Source organism: Pongo abelii, chromosome 10 (assembly GCF_028885655.2).
Source record: "Pongo abelii isolate AG06213 chromosome 10, NHGRI_mPonAbe1-v2.0_pri, whole genome shotgun sequence".
Classification (NCBI taxonomy): Eukaryota; Metazoa; Chordata; class Mammalia; order Primates; family Hominidae; genus Pongo; species Pongo abelii.
Genome location: NC_071995.2, coordinates 118,553,009 through 118,569,371, shown reverse-complemented (window position 1 = coordinate 118,569,371; position 16,363 = coordinate 118,553,009). Strand labels below are relative to the sequence as shown.

The 16,363-nt window shown below is 44.8% G+C and overlaps 1 protein-coding gene across 8 annotated transcripts in view; it reads left to right on the top strand.

Moving 5' to 3' along the window:
• CIT (citron rho-interacting serine/threonine kinase) overlaps window positions 1-16,363 on the top strand; it is a 189,867-nt gene that overhangs the window by 152,731 nt on the left and 20,773 nt on the right. For 2 of the 8 annotated variants that reach the window (XM_063712267.1, XM_024256947.3), the window contains exons 29-41: window positions 1,179-1,319; window positions 2,086-2,193; window positions 3,880-3,997; window positions 4,287-4,451; window positions 8,309-8,446; window positions 8,995-9,175; window positions 9,349-9,440; window positions 9,959-10,063; window positions 10,309-10,478; window positions 11,573-11,617; window positions 12,046-12,126; window positions 12,280-12,415; window positions 14,353-14,492. In XM_063712267.1, the coding sequence (XP_063568337.1) occupies window positions 1,179-1,319; window positions 2,086-2,193; window positions 3,880-3,997; window positions 4,287-4,451; window positions 8,309-8,446; window positions 8,995-9,175; window positions 9,349-9,440; window positions 9,959-10,063; window positions 10,309-10,478; window positions 11,573-11,617; window positions 12,046-12,126; window positions 12,280-12,415; window positions 14,353-14,492 (1,620 nt within the window). Of the gene's footprint in view, window positions 1-1,178; window positions 1,320-2,085; window positions 2,194-3,834; window positions 3,998-4,286; window positions 4,452-8,308; window positions 8,447-8,994; window positions 9,176-9,348; window positions 9,441-9,958; window positions 10,064-10,308; window positions 10,479-11,572; window positions 11,618-12,045; window positions 12,127-12,279; window positions 12,416-14,352; window positions 14,493-16,363 lie in introns of all 8 variants that reach the window. The other 6 variants (XM_024256946.3, XM_024256944.3, XM_024256949.3 and 3 more) reach the window with 3 other exon arrangements.

Genomic DNA, 16,363 nt, shown 5'->3' with positions numbered 1-16,363 from the left:
AAAGTCAGGATTTAAACCAGAGTCTGTAAGAATCCAGCATCCGGGTCTTTCTACTGCAACACGATGCCTTAGGGAATCAGCTACCTGTTAAGAGGAAGGGTAGGTGAGGAATATAAATGGAAAGAAAAACAGAGGTAGAGAGAAGCAAAGAGACAGAGAGGCCAGGAAATGCTGAGATTATCAGTGGCTCTGGGCCTGCTGGGATGGAGGAGTTTGGGGGCTGCCATAGGCCTTTTGAAATCTCCAGTGATAATGTTTTATTGCTTTGAGTAGCTCTCTGTCCCTAAGTCTGCAGAGGACCCAGGCTACCAGGGAAGAGATTATTTGGGCCACAGTAAGTGTAGTTAAGCTATAATCCAGGGTTTGGATAAAATCAAGCACTATCTCATCAGGATGCCTGCTCTCTCCTGCTTTTTTAGAAATGGATGCGTTTTAGGAAAAAGAACCACAAAACCAGCGTCTTTATAGCCTGTCCTATTTTCTGGTTAACTTCCATTATAAAAATTGGAGCGAGATTTGCAGCACAAAACTATTTTCAATATACTTAATTGAATTTCTTTTCTGGGTTTTACCAACACTCTGTACTGTAACTGGGATCTTCTTCTTTTCCCCCGATGTTGTAGAAATATGTCTCATGATTGTGGTTATTCATGTACTTGTTGGGGTCTCTCACCCTGATGGGACCCTTATTAAGTAAGGGATGATGTGATTTCTCTTTGTGTATCCCACACTGCCTGCATGGAGTAATTTCTCATAGCAACAATTAAGATCTTGAAAACAGAAAATAAAGACACATTGGAACTTAGTTGTCATGGCACTGAGTCGAACTGCCTTAGATGTCGACTCGGATGGCTCATGCCATCCAAAATATCCTCACCTTAATGTACCAGAATATCCTCAATTGGAACTCTGTCTGGGAAGGCCATCCCTGCAGCCTGGACTTCCTGTGACGGTAGGGATCCTGGGACTTGTTGGCTGGCAGAGGTTTCTGTGCAAATTCATTTTAACTGTGCTTGCATCCTTTTGGAATAGATGACAATTGGTAATTCTGAATTGAGATGATTTCAAAAGCTGTACTTCTGGTGCCATGCCTGAAATTAGTTTGAAATAGGAACAGCAGGGGAACAAATTGTATTGTGTGCAGTATCAAGCATTTCCCTGGCCCTTCTCCCCACTAGCAAGCCAAATTACAGCAGCAGATGGACCTGCAGAAAAATCACATTTTCCGTCTGACTCAAGGACTGCAAGAAGCTCTAGATCGGGCTGATCTACTGAAGACAGAAAGAAGTGACCTGGAATATCAGCTGGAAAACATTCAGGTGAGGACTGGCAGAGGGAATCTGCTTAAAAATCGTCTGCACGGCTGGGCGCAGTGACTCATGCCTGTAATCCCAGCACTTTGGGAGGCTGAGGCGGGCAAATCACTTGAGGTCAGGAGTTTGAGACCAGCCTGGCCAACATGGTGAAACCCCATCTCTACTAAAAATACAAAAATTAGCCTGGTGTGGTGGTGGGTGCCTGTAGTCCCAGCTACTCGGGAGACTGAGGAAGGAGAATGGCTTGAACCCGGGAGGTGGAGGTTGCAGTGGGCCGAGATCACGCCACTGCACTCCAGCCCAGGCAACAGAGCAAGACTCTGTCTCAAGAAAATAAATAAATAAATAAATAAATAAATAAATAAATAAATTAATTAATTAAAAAAATGGTCTGCAGAGGCAAAGCATGATTGTATAGTCATCTGGTAAAATGGTCAGTATCTTTGTGCTGCATATTGTGTGTATTTTCCCCAAGATTTTATTTTCAAAGATTTCAAACATTCAGAGAAGTTGGAAGATTTCTATAGTGACTGTGACCTACAAGGAACCTGTTGCTATTTTTACTTTTTCACATATTTATCTATAAATACATCTTTTTTCTCTTTTGCAGTAAAATTGAGACTAAATAAATACTGACTCAGTACTGTTTGTGTTAGATTTTCATATGTTAGTATCCTAACAACTTCACTTTTTAGTTTCTTAAAGTACCAACTTTAAAAAAGTATGCTTCTGTCTGGGTTTGAGGTTAGTTTGTTTTCTTGAATTTTAGGTTCTCTATTCTCATGAAAAGGTGAAAATGGAAGGCACTATTTCTCAACAAACCAAACTCATTGATTTTCTGCAAGCCAAAATGGACCAACCTGCTAAAAAGAAAAAGGTGAGTCAAAGTGTTTGAAAAGTGGGAATTGTCAGTTTCACTCATCATTCATGGTTCAGTGGACACCACTGTGATATATAATCATAGGAACATAGAAGAAAACAAAGTACACTTTTTTTTTTTGGTTTTATTTTGGGTTGAAAAACAGATTTTGAGATAATTATAATAGGTCTTACTGAAAGATATCAGTGATCAAGTCTAACAAACTACATTTTGTTTATGACCATTCAAATCATAGTATCTTTCTCTGTTAAAGAAGTAATCCCTCCCCAGCCCACACACATAGCAGCTGGGGCAGAGGGGGTGTATGCAGAGAGAAAGATTTATACCTAAGTCATGCATACATGACTCTAGAGGGAGTTAGCAAGTCACAAGTATGGGGCTTCAGCAGTTCAGGTCTCTCGTACCACACTCCAGAAAGGACTTTAACAGTGATCTAGTCCAGTCCTTTTGATTGGCTCACAAAGAGACTAGAACTCAGGGAGCTGGGGTGACCTGCCTGAAAGCGTCTGACTGGACACTTCTCCCCTCTGCCAAGTACTGAACATCTCTTTTAGATTGCAGGAGACAAATTACAAACTAGGGGCAGGGTTATACATAGTGCACATGAGAAGATTGTTTTTCGTAAGCCTGATCTATACATGCTTTCCCAAACCACTAAAGCCTTCATACTAGGTTTGGCCAGGTGTTCTCAGTTCCAGAAAAGTCTTGAAGAAGCTTGCAGTTTCCTTCCAAATGCAGAAGCATACCATAGCGGCAGTGGCAGTGGTTTTGCAGGAGAGGCCTTGATGACTTAGAATACCTAGGAGGAAGGAGTGGAGGGCTGAAGTCGACAGTTGTCTCAATATTTCCGGTGCCATCTTTGCTGGCACCGGATGCCAGTAAGGGGATGAGCACAACATTCAGAAGCCGCCTCCCACTAGACGTTGGCTGCACGGGAAGGATTTTCTTGCATGCTGCGTGACTGTATATGGTTGTTATGCTTATGATATTTAATCTTTTTTATTTTAGCAGTGAACTGTTATCTGGTTATGTCACTTGATTTAGTTAGGGTGTTTCCATTGTTATTTTTTTTTAGTTACCTTTTTTTTTTAAGTTGCATTATTCTGTTTTCCTTTTTTTTCCATGTATAGTAAATATTTTCATTTGCATTTTTTTTTGAGTAAGTCCCTTGTTTTGACCTCATTTTAGCATTCCTTTTAAAATTTTGCTTCCTTTTACAAAACACTCATCTCTGTGTCTTGTAACTGAGCATCATGAGACATATTCCAAGGCAAGAGTGACCTCTGAACCATCTCTCCTGACTCCATACTCCATACTCTCCTGATTCCATTTTTTGAATGGGAAAGACTCAGGACATGACTCTCCTGTCTTGGCAATGCTAGAGGAAGAGGTGGTGGCCATTCAAGCATCTTTAAGCCTCTTGGTGAAAACTTCCGCACCCCTATTTTTTTCAGCTGACTGGAACGGGCTGTGGCTAAGCCTACCCTTCCCCCCCTTCACATGCCATTTTTACTAAATACACTTACAGTGAGTATGCTCCTGGCTTTTGTGGTTTGCTCCTCCTGAGTCAGATTTCCTTTAGCTAGTTTCAAGTGCCAGTTTCCAGGAGTTAGGAGATATCTCTGTTTCCATTGCTAGGGTTTATTTAGTCGACGGAAAGAGGACCCTGCTTTGCCCACACAGGTTCCTCTGCAGTACAATGAGCTGAAGCTGGCCCTGGAGAAGGAGAAAGCTCGCTGTGCAGAGCTAGAGGAAGCCCTTCAGAAGACCCGCATCGAGCTCCGGTCCGCCCGGGAGGAAGGTAGGGGCTCACTCTCTCCAAAGTGCTCAAGGATGTGGAAAAGGCAGAGGATTGATCTCAGTGAGATCAGCCAAGACTAACTAGCTCAGTGTGTTTGTTGATGGCCCGTAGGCTTTCAGACCAGACATCTCATGTCTGAAAAACGTATGGCCCCTGTGTGTTGCCAAGTTGATGTGACGCATATTCTTTTGGTCTTGGGTCCTTGAAAGACAGCCCAGGGACAGTCCGCTTAGTTTGGTCCTCTAGGCGACCCAGCTAACCAAAAGGCATTGTCCTGGTCTCTCTGCAGCTGCCCACCGCAAAGCGACGGACCACCCACACCCATCCACGCCAGCCACCGCGAGGCAGCAGATCGCCATGTCCGCCATTGTGCGGTCGCCAGAGCACCAGCCCAGTGCCATGAGCCTGCTGGCCCCGCCATCCAGCCGCAGAAAGGAGTCTTCAACTCCAGAGGGTACGTTGGAGTTGTATGGAAATTTCTTTTTAGTTGACTAAGACATGCAGGCATATGGTAAAAATTACAAGTAATATTAGGGGATAAAGATTAAGAAGTCAGTCTTGGCCGGGCGTGGTGGCTCACACCTGTAATCCCAGCACTTTGGGGGGCCGAGGTGGGCGGATTACATGAGGTTGGGTGTTCAAGACCAGCCCGACCAACATGGAGAAACCCTGTCTCTACTAAAAATGCAAAATTAGCTGGGCGTGGTGGTGGATGCCTGTAATCCCAGCTACTTGGGAGGCTGAGTTAGGAGAATCGCTTGAACCTGGGAGGCAGATGTTGCGGTAGCCGAGATTGCGCCATTGCACTCCAGCCTGGGCAATGAGTGAAACTCCGTCTCAAAAAAAAAAAAAAAGAAGTCAGTCTTCTGGCTCCCCATCCTCAGATCCCTTACCCAGAGTCAACCATTGCTTTCAGCCGCTGTATCCTTCCAGTGTTGGTTCATGTATGTGACCATTGTGTGATTATATTTAAAGAATATGAGAAAATAGGCTGGGCGTGGTGGCTCACGCCAGTAATCCCAGCACTTTCGGATGCTGAGGCAGGCGGATCACCTGAGGTCAGGAGTTTGAGACCAGCCTGGCCAACATGGTGAAACCTGGTTTCTATTAAAAATACAAAAATTAGCTGGGTGTGGTAGCACGCGCCTGAAGTCCCAGCTGCTTGGGAGGCTAAGGCAGTAGAATCGTTTGAACCCAGGAGGTGGAGGTTGCAGTGAGCCGAGATCACCCCACTGCACTCCAGCCTGGGTGATAAAGCAAGACTCCATCTCAAAAAAAAAAAAAAAAAAAAAAGAAAAAGAAAAGAAAAAAGAATATGAAAAAATAAGCACGTTTCTCTCTCTCAGGCATTTTTTCTTTTATAAATATCATAGTGGTGGCTCATGCCTGTAATCCCAGCACTTTCGGAGGCTGAGGTGGGCAGATCACCTGAGGTCGGGAGTTCGAGACCAGCCTGACCAACATGGAGAAACCCTGTCTCTACTAAAAATACACAATTAGCCGGGCATGGTGGCGCATGCCTGTAATCCCAGTTACCTGGGAGGCTGAGGCAGGAGAACTGTTTGAACCTGGGAGGCAGAGGTTGCAGTGAGCCAAGATCAAGCCTTTGCACTCCAGTCTAGGCAACAAGACTGAAACTCTGTCTCAAAAACAAAAACAAGAAAAAATAAGCACATCTCTCAGGCGTTTTTTCTCTTATAAATATCATAGCACACTACAGTATATACTGCAAGACACCTTCATTTCATTAAAGTGCTATCTTAGAGGTTTCACATTAGTACATAAGGACCTACCCCATTCTTTCAGAGAACCACACAGTAGTCTGTGGTGTGAACATGCAATTCACCTGTTAAGCCAGGCTCCTGTCGATGGCCATTTAGGTTGTTTCCAATCCCCTGTTACTGTAAACACCTTGCAGAGGACATCCTGTGCCTCTGTGGGTGTTGTGCCTGGAGAAATTCCTGGGAAATGAATCATTGGGTTAAAGGTCATGTACATTTTGAGTGTTGGTAGTTTGTGCCAATGTATATTTCTACCAACAGTGTGAGGAGTTTTCTTGCTGGTCTCAAATGTACTCCGTTTACCTAGAGATTAAAAGGACTTAAGAAAAGGCCAAGGAAGCTGTTTGGAATGTCTTAGGAACACTAGGGTGGAGCTGTGGTTTAGCATCATGGCATTGCAATCAAACCTGTTTTGGTTGTAAACCAGATGGTGTTTTCTTGTTGCTGTTTTTCTTTAGCCTGAAGTCATTTTCTTCCTCCTGTGTTTATATAACTCCTTGAATCAAAGAGCTTTACTTTTTTTTTTTTGAGACAGAGTCTTACTCTGTTGCCCAGGCTTGGAGAGCAGTGGCATGATCTCAGCACACTGCAGCCTCTGCCTCCCAGGCTCAAGCGATTCTCATGCCTCAGCCTCCTGAGTAGCTGGGATTATAGTCATATGCCACCATACCCGGCTAATATTTTTGTGTTTTTAGTAGAGTCAGGGTTTCACCATGTCGGCCAGGCTGGTCTTGAACTCCTGACCTCAATTGATCTACCTGCCTTGGCCTCCCAAAGTGCTGGCATTACAGGTTTGAGCCACTGTGCCCAGCCAAAGAGCTGTACTCTTAAAGTCATTAAAATGGTGATGACAAGATAGAGGAAAGCATTGCCTCTGGCTGTGGTGTCCACTGAAACTTCCCTGAATAGTGATAATACTACAGTATATTGCTCCTTCGTGTATACTGCACCACACAGTTTCAAAGTGCATTCCTGTTATTTATTCCTTGCACCTTCCCAAGAAAGGAAGGGCGTGATGTTGTAAGGAGAGCCTACCATCATGTAGTCAGTCAATCTCCTACCAGTAACATGTTCTTAAACAAAGCCTGATTCCTAATCACTGGATAATGGAGATTTTAAGTTGAGTCTTATAAATCTAGATGCATCTGTTAGTGTTAATAGTTTCAAAATCTGTAACTAACCTGTTCTAATGGTTTTAACAGTTTTATTGAGATGTAATTTGCATACCGTACAGTTCACTCACTAAAAATGTACAATTCAATCTTTTTCAGTAAGTTTACAGGGTCATGTAACCCTTATCACATTCTAATTTATGAACAATTTTGGCACACCCCCCCCCACCCAAAAAATACTCCATACACATTATCAGTCCCCTGCCATTCTCCTTCCACTCATGTTCCTCTTGGCAACCACCAATCTACTTTCTGTCTCTGTCGATCTCCTCTCTTAGACGTTTCATATAGATGAATCATACTGCGTGTGGCCTTTTGTGTCTGGCTTCTTTCATGGAATGTAATGTTTTCAAGGTTCACCCATGTTGTAGCATGTATCAGAACTTCATTCCTTTCATGGCTGAATAATACTCCATTTACACTGCTGATAAAGACATACCCAAGACTGAGTAATTTATAAAGAAAAGAGGTGTAATAGACTCACAGTTCCATGTGGCTGGGGAGGCCTCACAATCATGGTGGAAGGCAAAAGGCATGTCTCATATGGCAGCGGCAAAAGAGAATAAGAACCAAACGAGAGGGGTTTCCCTTTATAAAACTATCAGATCTTATTCACTACCACAAGGACAGTATGGGGGAAACCACCCGCATGATTCAGTTATCTCCTACCAGGTCCCTCCCAACACATGGGAATTATGGCAGCTGCAATTCAAGATGAGATTTGGGTGGGGACGCAGGCAAACCATATCACCATTGATGGACATTTGTGTTGTTTCCACTTTTTAGCTGTCATAAATTATGCTGCTGTGAACATTTATGTACAGATTTTTGTGGGTACATGTTTTCAGTCCCCTTGGATATATAAACAGGAGTGGAATTGCTGGGTCCTGGGGTAACTATGTTTAACCTTTTACGGAACTACCAGACTGAGTTCCGAAGTGGCTGCACCATTTTTACATTCTCACCAGGAATGTGTGAGGGTTCCAGTTTCTCCACATCCTCATCCACACTTATCTTCCTTTTTTTAGACTGTAGACATCCTAGTGGTTGTGAAGTGGTGTCTGCTTGGGGTTTTGATTCGCATCTCTCTAATGACTAATAATGTTGAGCATCTTTTCATGTGCTCGTTGGCCATTTATCCTCTTCGGGGAGGTGTCTATTTAAATTCTTGGCCCATTTTAAAATTGGGTTGTCTTTTTATTATTGAGTTGTAAGAGTTCTTTCTATATTCTAGATATGAGTCCCTTATCAGAGATTTGATTTGCAAGTATTTTTTCCCTTTCTGTGGGTTGTCTTTTCACTTTCCTGATGGGATCGTTTGCAGTACTCTAATGATTTTTTAAAACATTTTCCTCCAGAATTTAGTCGGCGTCTTAAGGAACGCATGCATCACAATATTCCTCACCGATTCAACGTAGGACTGAACATGCGAGCCACAAAGTGTGCTGTGTGTCTGGATACCGTGCACTTTGGACGCCAGGCATCCAAATGTCTCGGTAAGATCAGTAGTTGTGCATCTGTGCTGGGCACCTGTGCATCTCCAGCTAAAAAAGTCTATCAGGTGGAGGTGATTTTTTTCTAACTCATCATATAGTGCATTCATTTTCGAGCTTCTTATTTCAGTAGGAGGATGCTATTTTTCCCCTGTTGAAGCTGTGAGTTTATATATGTCTGCAGCTCATGACTCCAGCCTGCTGCTCAAAGTGCCTTAGGCTTTGCTAATTTCCAGCCCCTTTTTGTCAGGCTGGTCTCTCCCTACCTTTCCGCTGACTCCAACTGAAACATGCAAACGTGTTCTTTACACACCTGTTTGTGGGTGGCCTGGATTGAAGCCTGGAAAACTGGGTCAAGAGCACTTGGCACTTTTGTTTTCCGTTTCTGCAGGGGCCTGGCACCAGGGGAAGCTCAGGAGACTACCTGCAAGTCAGGGCCAGACTCTGGGCCTGGCTGGGGTAGAGAAGCCCAGGGGGGTTGGCTGGCAGAGGAAGGGAAGGGTCCGGGGTCGGCTGAGCATGCCCTCAGGTTGCTCACTGTTCTTCCCTAGAATGTCAGGTGATGTGTCACCCCAAGTGCTCCACGTGCTTGCCAGCCACCTGCGGCTTGCCTGCTGAATACGCCACACACTTCACCGAGGCCTTCTGCCGCGACAAAATGAACTCCCCAGGTCTCCAGACCAAGGAGCCCAGCAGCAGCTTGCACCTGGAAGGGTGGATGAAGGTGCCCAGGTAGCGTGGCAGGGTGGCTTGGGCTGGAGCAGGTGCTGGCACAAGCCACTTCTGTCCCTGATGTTTTCTAGGGAAGTGTCTTTTCTAGGAACTCTGCCACCCCCTCATCCTATCCTCCACCTGATGTTTCTTCTGAGTTCAGACATTTTTCTTTTCCATCTTTCTTTCCCCAGGAATAACAAACGAGGACAGCAAGGCTGGGACAGGAAGTACATTGTCCTGGAGGGATCAAAAGTCCTCATTTACGACAATGAAGCCAGAGAAGGTAAATTAATAATTCAGGGGGAAGGTCGTTGCACGTGGCTAACCCAGGTCTCCCCAGTGCTGGCGCGAAGGCTTTGTGTTTTGGACTGCCTTGCAAGCCTTCTACGCTTTTCCATTTTTGAAACTTACAAACCAAATGACTTCTCTAAAGGTTATTGGTGCGATACTCACATCTATAGGTCTCCCCCCTGAAGAACCCGCAGGGCGCTGCCCTGAAGATTCCACCTGCTAATACACCTTCCGAGAACTTCTGCCTCAGTCAACTAACCCATAAATCCGCATCGTCATCAGAAATTTGACTGTGCTACTCATCTGACACACTTTATTTTTTTTTTATCTTCCCTCTCTGCCTTCTCTGCACACCTCTGTCCCTTCCTTGTTCTCGTGCGCCTCTCTTTACACACGTACCCTGTCTCTTTCTCCCTTGCTGTCTCTCTCGCTCTCTCTTCTCCTCTCTTCTCCCCTTGTTCTTGTTCCTGTTCTTTTGTTTTTCTTTCTGCCCTTCCTCTTTGCACCAAGCTGGACAGAGGCCGGTGGAAGAATTTGAGCTGTGCCTTCCCGACGGGGATGTATCTATTCATGGTGCCGTTGGTGCTTCCGAACTCGCAAATACAGCCAAAGCAGGTGAGGAGGAGCCGGAGGAGCCCCGCCCTGGAGGTGGGCCGGGCTTGGCCAATCAGCAGGGACAGAAGGGGTGGTACAGGGAAGATTGGCTCTGCAAAGGAGGCCCATCTTCCTCCGCTGCCCGCCTTGGCGGTAACTGGGATTTGCGTGGTTTGGTGGGCATCTTTGATCTCTCAGGCCCGTCTCTCCCAGTGGGAACGGGGGAAATCCACACCCAATCCTGTGCTCTCTGTGAAATCTCCTAGATGTCCCATACATACTGAAGATGGAATCTCACCCGCACACCACCTGCTGGCCCGGGAGAACCCTCTACTTGCTAGCTCCCAGCTTCCCTGACAAACAGCGCTGGGTCACCGCCTTAGAATCAGTTGTCGCAGGTGGGAGAGTTTCTAGGGAAAAAGCAGAAGCCGATGCTGTGAGTATGAAAACGGGCCCTGGAGGTTGTCTTTGTAAAGGGGGCTGACTTGGTAACTGGTGTTAACGACGAGAATCCCATTGGCCATTTTGATTCCCCTCGGGCTCTCTTTCCGAGGGCTGATGGCTCTAGACTGTGTCACGGCCAGGAGTCTGGTGGTGATGAAGGCACAAGCACCAAGGTAGCTTGTGTGGCATCATGATCCATTTAGAATGTGGGAATCAGGGATGCTGTGGCTCATGCCTGTGGTCCCAGTGACCCAGGAGGCCAAGGCAGGAGGATCACTTGAGCCCAGGAGTTTGAAACCAGACTGGGCAAGATAGCAAGATCCCATCTCTTAAAAAAAGAAAAAGAAAGAAAGAAAGTTAGCCAGGTGTGGTGACATGCACCTGTAGTTCCAGCTAGTAGGGAGGCTGAGGCCGGCGGATCGCCCAGAAGTTTGAGGCTGCAGTGAACTACGATTGTGCCACTGTACTCCAGCCTGGGCAACAGAGCGAGGCATGGACTGTAAAAACAAAACAAAGGAAAAAGAATGGGGGAATCGGCATCAGTAGCCTACTCTGGTGGCATTGTAGACCTTGGTTGTGGCGATGCAACAGCAAATGTACTTATAAGGAAATCCTCTCTCCTGTTTACTCAAATGAGTTTGTCTGGTTTGAAGGCTTGAGTTAGAAGCACTTTGGCCACGAAGCAGCACAATAGGCTGCCGGCAGCTGCGTCCCCTCCAGGAAGGCTTTTCATAAGCATCTCAGTTGTTTTTGCAGTATTTGCTCTTTCGTAGGCAGGTTTGGAGTCCTACTTATCCTTAAGCTGTTAGAAACGTAGGTGTGCTGTGATTGGCATCACCCCACCTAAAATGTTCCAGGATACAAACAGTGCTCATTGCTCATTGACGTTTGCTCCAGCGAAGACCAAACAGCTCTTTTCAGACTCTTCACTCCTAATAAACACTTTATGTGTTAGCAGTCGGCAGTTTCTTAACCACAAGCCTCCTGAAAAGGGCTTTACTCAGTGGTTAGACCTGTTTAGATGACTTGTTGGTCATTACACATGTGAGCCTTTTACTGAAATCCTTGTTAATATGTGTACAATAGGCCCGCGACTGTGTTTCTTACGAGCTTCTGCCTGCCTGGGTTCAGGTAAAGAGATGCAGAGGCGTGCTGGCTCGCTGCTAACACGGCGCCTTTGCACTTCTGCTGCAGCCTTATGGGGGAAGGAGTCTTTCATGTGTCTTATTAACCCTGTGCAGGTGAAATCTCCTTAGCTTCAGCTTATTTCTTGTCACAGAATAGCTTTCCATGTCTACTATGCTCCCTTATTTCTGCATCCCAGCCAAGTTATAACTCAGATGCTAATTAACAGCTGCCCCAGAGATACCAATAGCACTCGCATTTTGCATTTGGAGCTCAGATCAAAATACCAGCTGAGCTAAGAGCATATGTGCGTTTCTGAGCATTTCCAGGAATAACTTGGCCTTAACCTTCTCTTGGTTTCTCTGGATGGTTTGGTCATAAACAGATCAGCCTCACGATGTCTTCTGTTTTTCTTTTCTTTCACCTATGAAAAGAAACTGCTTGGAAACTCCCTGCTGAAACTGGAAGGTGATGACCGTCTAGACATGAACTGCACATTGCCCTTCAGTGACCAGGTAATGCTTGCATGGGCATGGCCAGCTGGTGTCTAGTTACAGCCACACCCCATCAAGAAAGAAAGGGCTGTGGAGGCCTTGTTGCTCTTACTAGAGATTGTTCTGGTGACGTGACCGTGCTTATGTTCTGCCTTCGGACTTCTGCCCTTGCAGGTGGTGTTGGTGGGCACCGAGGAAGGTCTCTACGCCCTGAATGTCTTGAAAAACTCCCTAACCCATGTCCCAGGAATTGGAGCAGTCTTCCAAATTTATATTATCAAGGACCTGGAGAAGCTACTCATGATAGCAGGTGTGAGGCCAAGGACACGGTGTTTTTTCTTTACTTTCAAGGGAGCCAATATGTTGAAGCCACGTTTCATGCTCGTAAAACACAAAATAGTAGAGGGGAGCCATTGTAGCTCTTATCTCTGTGTCCCCATAGATGCCCAAGCCTCAGCTAATGGACCCCCTCTGTCCAGATTCAGTTCCCTTCCAGTATCCAGTTTAGCACAGTCTGACATTCCCAAAGAACATCCCACTGTTAGGCCAAGTGAAGAGTGCTAAGCCTCAAAGACTCTCTAAAGCCAAACCCTTTGTCCTGATTGCAACGAAACCACTGTGGGCCCTGACCTTCTGAGAGCTTGCTTGCTCTGTTAACTGTGTGATCTCTCTCAAGTCACCATTTGCTAATATTTTCTCATAATTTTTTTCTCTCTCTTCTTAACACACACACACACACACACACACACACACACACACTCTCTCTCTCTCTCTCTCTCTCTCTCTCTCTCTCTCTCTTTCCTGAACCATTTGAGAGTTAGTTGCAGGTATGACGCCAGGTTCTTCAGTATATCAACCTAAGGATTGAAGACATTCTGTTACATAACCAGGGCACAATTTATTTCTCTCTGTCTGTGTTAGTGACATTATTTTTAAAGGGGGAAAACAGTAATATATCGATTCAGTGTTTAAAACATCAACAGTTAGGTCTTGTTTCAGGCATGGCTGGATCCAGGGACTGACATACTATGGACAAGAACTGGCCTTTCTTAATCTCAGCTCTTTTTCCTCCGTATCTTCCTCTCTTCCTTATTTTATTCTTTAGAGCAGTTTTAGATTCACAGCAAAATTGAAAGGTACAGAGAGTTCCCGTATACCCCCGTTCTCATATATGCATAGCCTCCCCCACTACCAACATCCCCCACCAGAGTGATACGTTTGTTAGAGTCAGTGAACCTACATTGACACATTGACAGTGACACATCATTGTCACCCCATGTCTACAGTTTACATTATAGAGGTCTTTCTTGGTGGTATACATTCTATGGGTTTTGAAAAACATATAATGACATATATCCACACGTAGAGTATCATATAGAATAGTTTCACATACTATAATTTTTGCATTTAGGAAATTTACCCTTACTATAATACAAGTATCCACTATGCTGCCCATAGTTGGATTTTACCTGTGGCTTCTATAATGTCCCAGAATTTGCATTGCATTTAATCATGCCTCTCTAGTCTCCTTTAATCTGAACGGTTCCTCAGCCTTTTGTCTCTCCTGACATCCACATATTTGGATAGTCTAAGTCTGTTTTTTCATAGAATGCCCCCTCATTCCTCCCTCACACATTCGTTCTTTACTTTGCTGGGGAGCATGTTTGAAAGTACAGTTCACATTCTCCAATTTTATGTCTGCAGAATTCCACCCTCCTCAGAATCTTGACTAAAAGGCCAAATGTTATTGTCTTAGATTTAAATCATGGACCTGGGCCGGGCATGGTGGCTCACGCCTGTAATCCCAGCACTTTGGGAGGCTGAGGCGGGCAGATCACAAGGTCAGGAGTTCGAGACCAGCCTGACCAACATGGTGAAACCCCGTCTCTACTAAAAATACAAAAAAAAAAATTAGCCAGGCATAGTGGCATGCACCTGTAATCCCAGCTACTCAGGAGGCTGAGGCAGGAGAATCGCTTGAACCCAGGAGGCAGAGGTTTTAGTGAGCCGAGATTGCACCGTTGCACTCCAGTGTGGGCAACAGAGCAAGACTCTGTCTCAAAAATTAAAAAAAAAAAATAATAAATAAATCATGGACCTAAAATGTGTTTATATGGATTTGTGGAAAACTCAGATCATCTGTGTAGCCTCTTGTGACTTTTACTTGTGACTAGAACTAGAACCACCGTCCCGTACCTTTACTTAACGGCTTCATGCTGACGAGAGGTTGTTCCTTTTCCTGTTCAGGAGAAGAGCGGGCACTGTGTCTTGTGGACGTGAAGAAAGTGAAACAGTCCCTGGCGCAGTCCCACCTGCCCGCCCAGCCCGACATCTCACCCAACATTTTTGAAGCTGTCAAGGGCTGCCACTTGTTTGGGGCAGGCAAGGTAAGCTCCCCTCAGAGTCCTAGCTGGTGGAATGTTCTGGAAATTGACACTACCTCTCTTCCCACAGAGCTTGTTGATTTCACCTTCAAGATAGTGTCAACTTAAATAACAAACAGAGAGGGGCTCTCTGAAAGAAAAGAGATTGATTTGGGAACAGGGCTTTGCAATGGGAATACACGTGCCATTGTAAACTATGTGGGTATCTAGGGAGATAAAGGAAGACAGAGGTTTGTAAGTGAGGATTCCATAATCTTTTTGAAATAATTATCCTTGGCTTCAAAGATTAATAACAAGACTGACGCTTGTCTAAGGTTGGACAGGTAGTCACTGGGCGGATGTCCTTGCAGAAGTATTTTTTGTGTAAGATTGCAGTGGCCTGGCTGGGCGCAGTGGCTCATGCCTGTAATCCCAGCACTTTGGGAGGCTGAGGCGGGTGGATCATGAGGTCAAGAGATCAAGACCATCCTGGCCAACATGGTGAAACCCCGCCTCTACTAAAAATACAAAAATTAGCTGGGCACGGTGGCGGGCGCCTGTAATCCCAGCTACTCGGGAGGCTGAGGGAGGAGAATGACTTGAACCCAGGAGGCGGAGGTTGCAGTGAGCTGAGATTGCGCCACCGCACTTTGCCTGGTGACAGGGAAAAAAAAAAACAGATTGCAATGGCCTTTGTGGTTTTTGTCGAGTCTCTTTTTTATCAGGCACACAAGTGTGAGAACCCTCTCTTCATGGCCTCCTCCTGCTCTAATGTCAGGGTTTTGTTAACATTGGCGACTCCATTTTGATTCTAACAACTTTCACAATTGTACATCCTCAAACTAGGTTAAATTTCTGTTGCCTCCTTTAGGCACGTGAAATAATTTGTGTAGCCATGAAATTTGTACAGGTTTTGAATCTAAAATAAATGTCTGAGAGCAAAACAGGAATAAAATTAACAAAACTAGAAGGATGATCCATAATTTAAAAATAAGTGTGTGTGCATGTGCATGTGTGTATCTGCTGTGTCTGTGAGAGAGAGAGACGAACCTTCAAAAAAATCTAATGTGGATCTCCACGTCTGAACTAGATGAAAGTATGTTTCATTACTAGAAATTTAAAAATTCAAATTTATGACATTTACATAACAAAGTCAGTTCATGAGAACTCAAGTTAATTCATTTGTAGCTTCTGGCATATTGAAAAGTGGCACATAAAATACCTTTGTTTGCTTCTTTAATCAAAAAGTCAAAAAATAACAGATGCTGGTGAGGTTGTGGAGAAAAAGGAACACTTATACACTGTTGGTGGGAGTATAAATTAGTTCAACCATTGTGGAAGACAGTGTGGGGATCTTCAAAGACCTAAAAGTGGAAATACCATTCAACCCAGCAATCCCATTACTGGGTATATACCCAAAGGAATATAAATCATTCTATTATAAAGTCACATGCATGTGTTTGTTCATTGCAGCCTACTCCTAATAGCAAAGACATGGAATCAACCTAAATGCCCATCAACGGTAGACTGGATAAAGAAAATGTGGTACATATACACCACGGAATATTAATGCAGCTCTAAAAAAAGAATGAGATCATGTCCTCTGCAGGAACATGGATGGAGCTGTAGGCCATTATCTTAAGCAAACTAACGCAGGAACAGAAAAACAAATACCACATGTTTTCACTTATAAGTGGGAGCTGAATGATGAGAACACATGGACACATAGAGGGGAACAACACACACTGGGGCCCATCAGAGGGTGGAGGGTGGGAGGAGGGAGGGGATTGGGAAAAATAACTAATGGATACTAGGCTTAATACACAGGTGATGAAATAACCTGTACAACAAAACCCCCATGACATGAGTTTATTGATACAACAAACCTGCACATG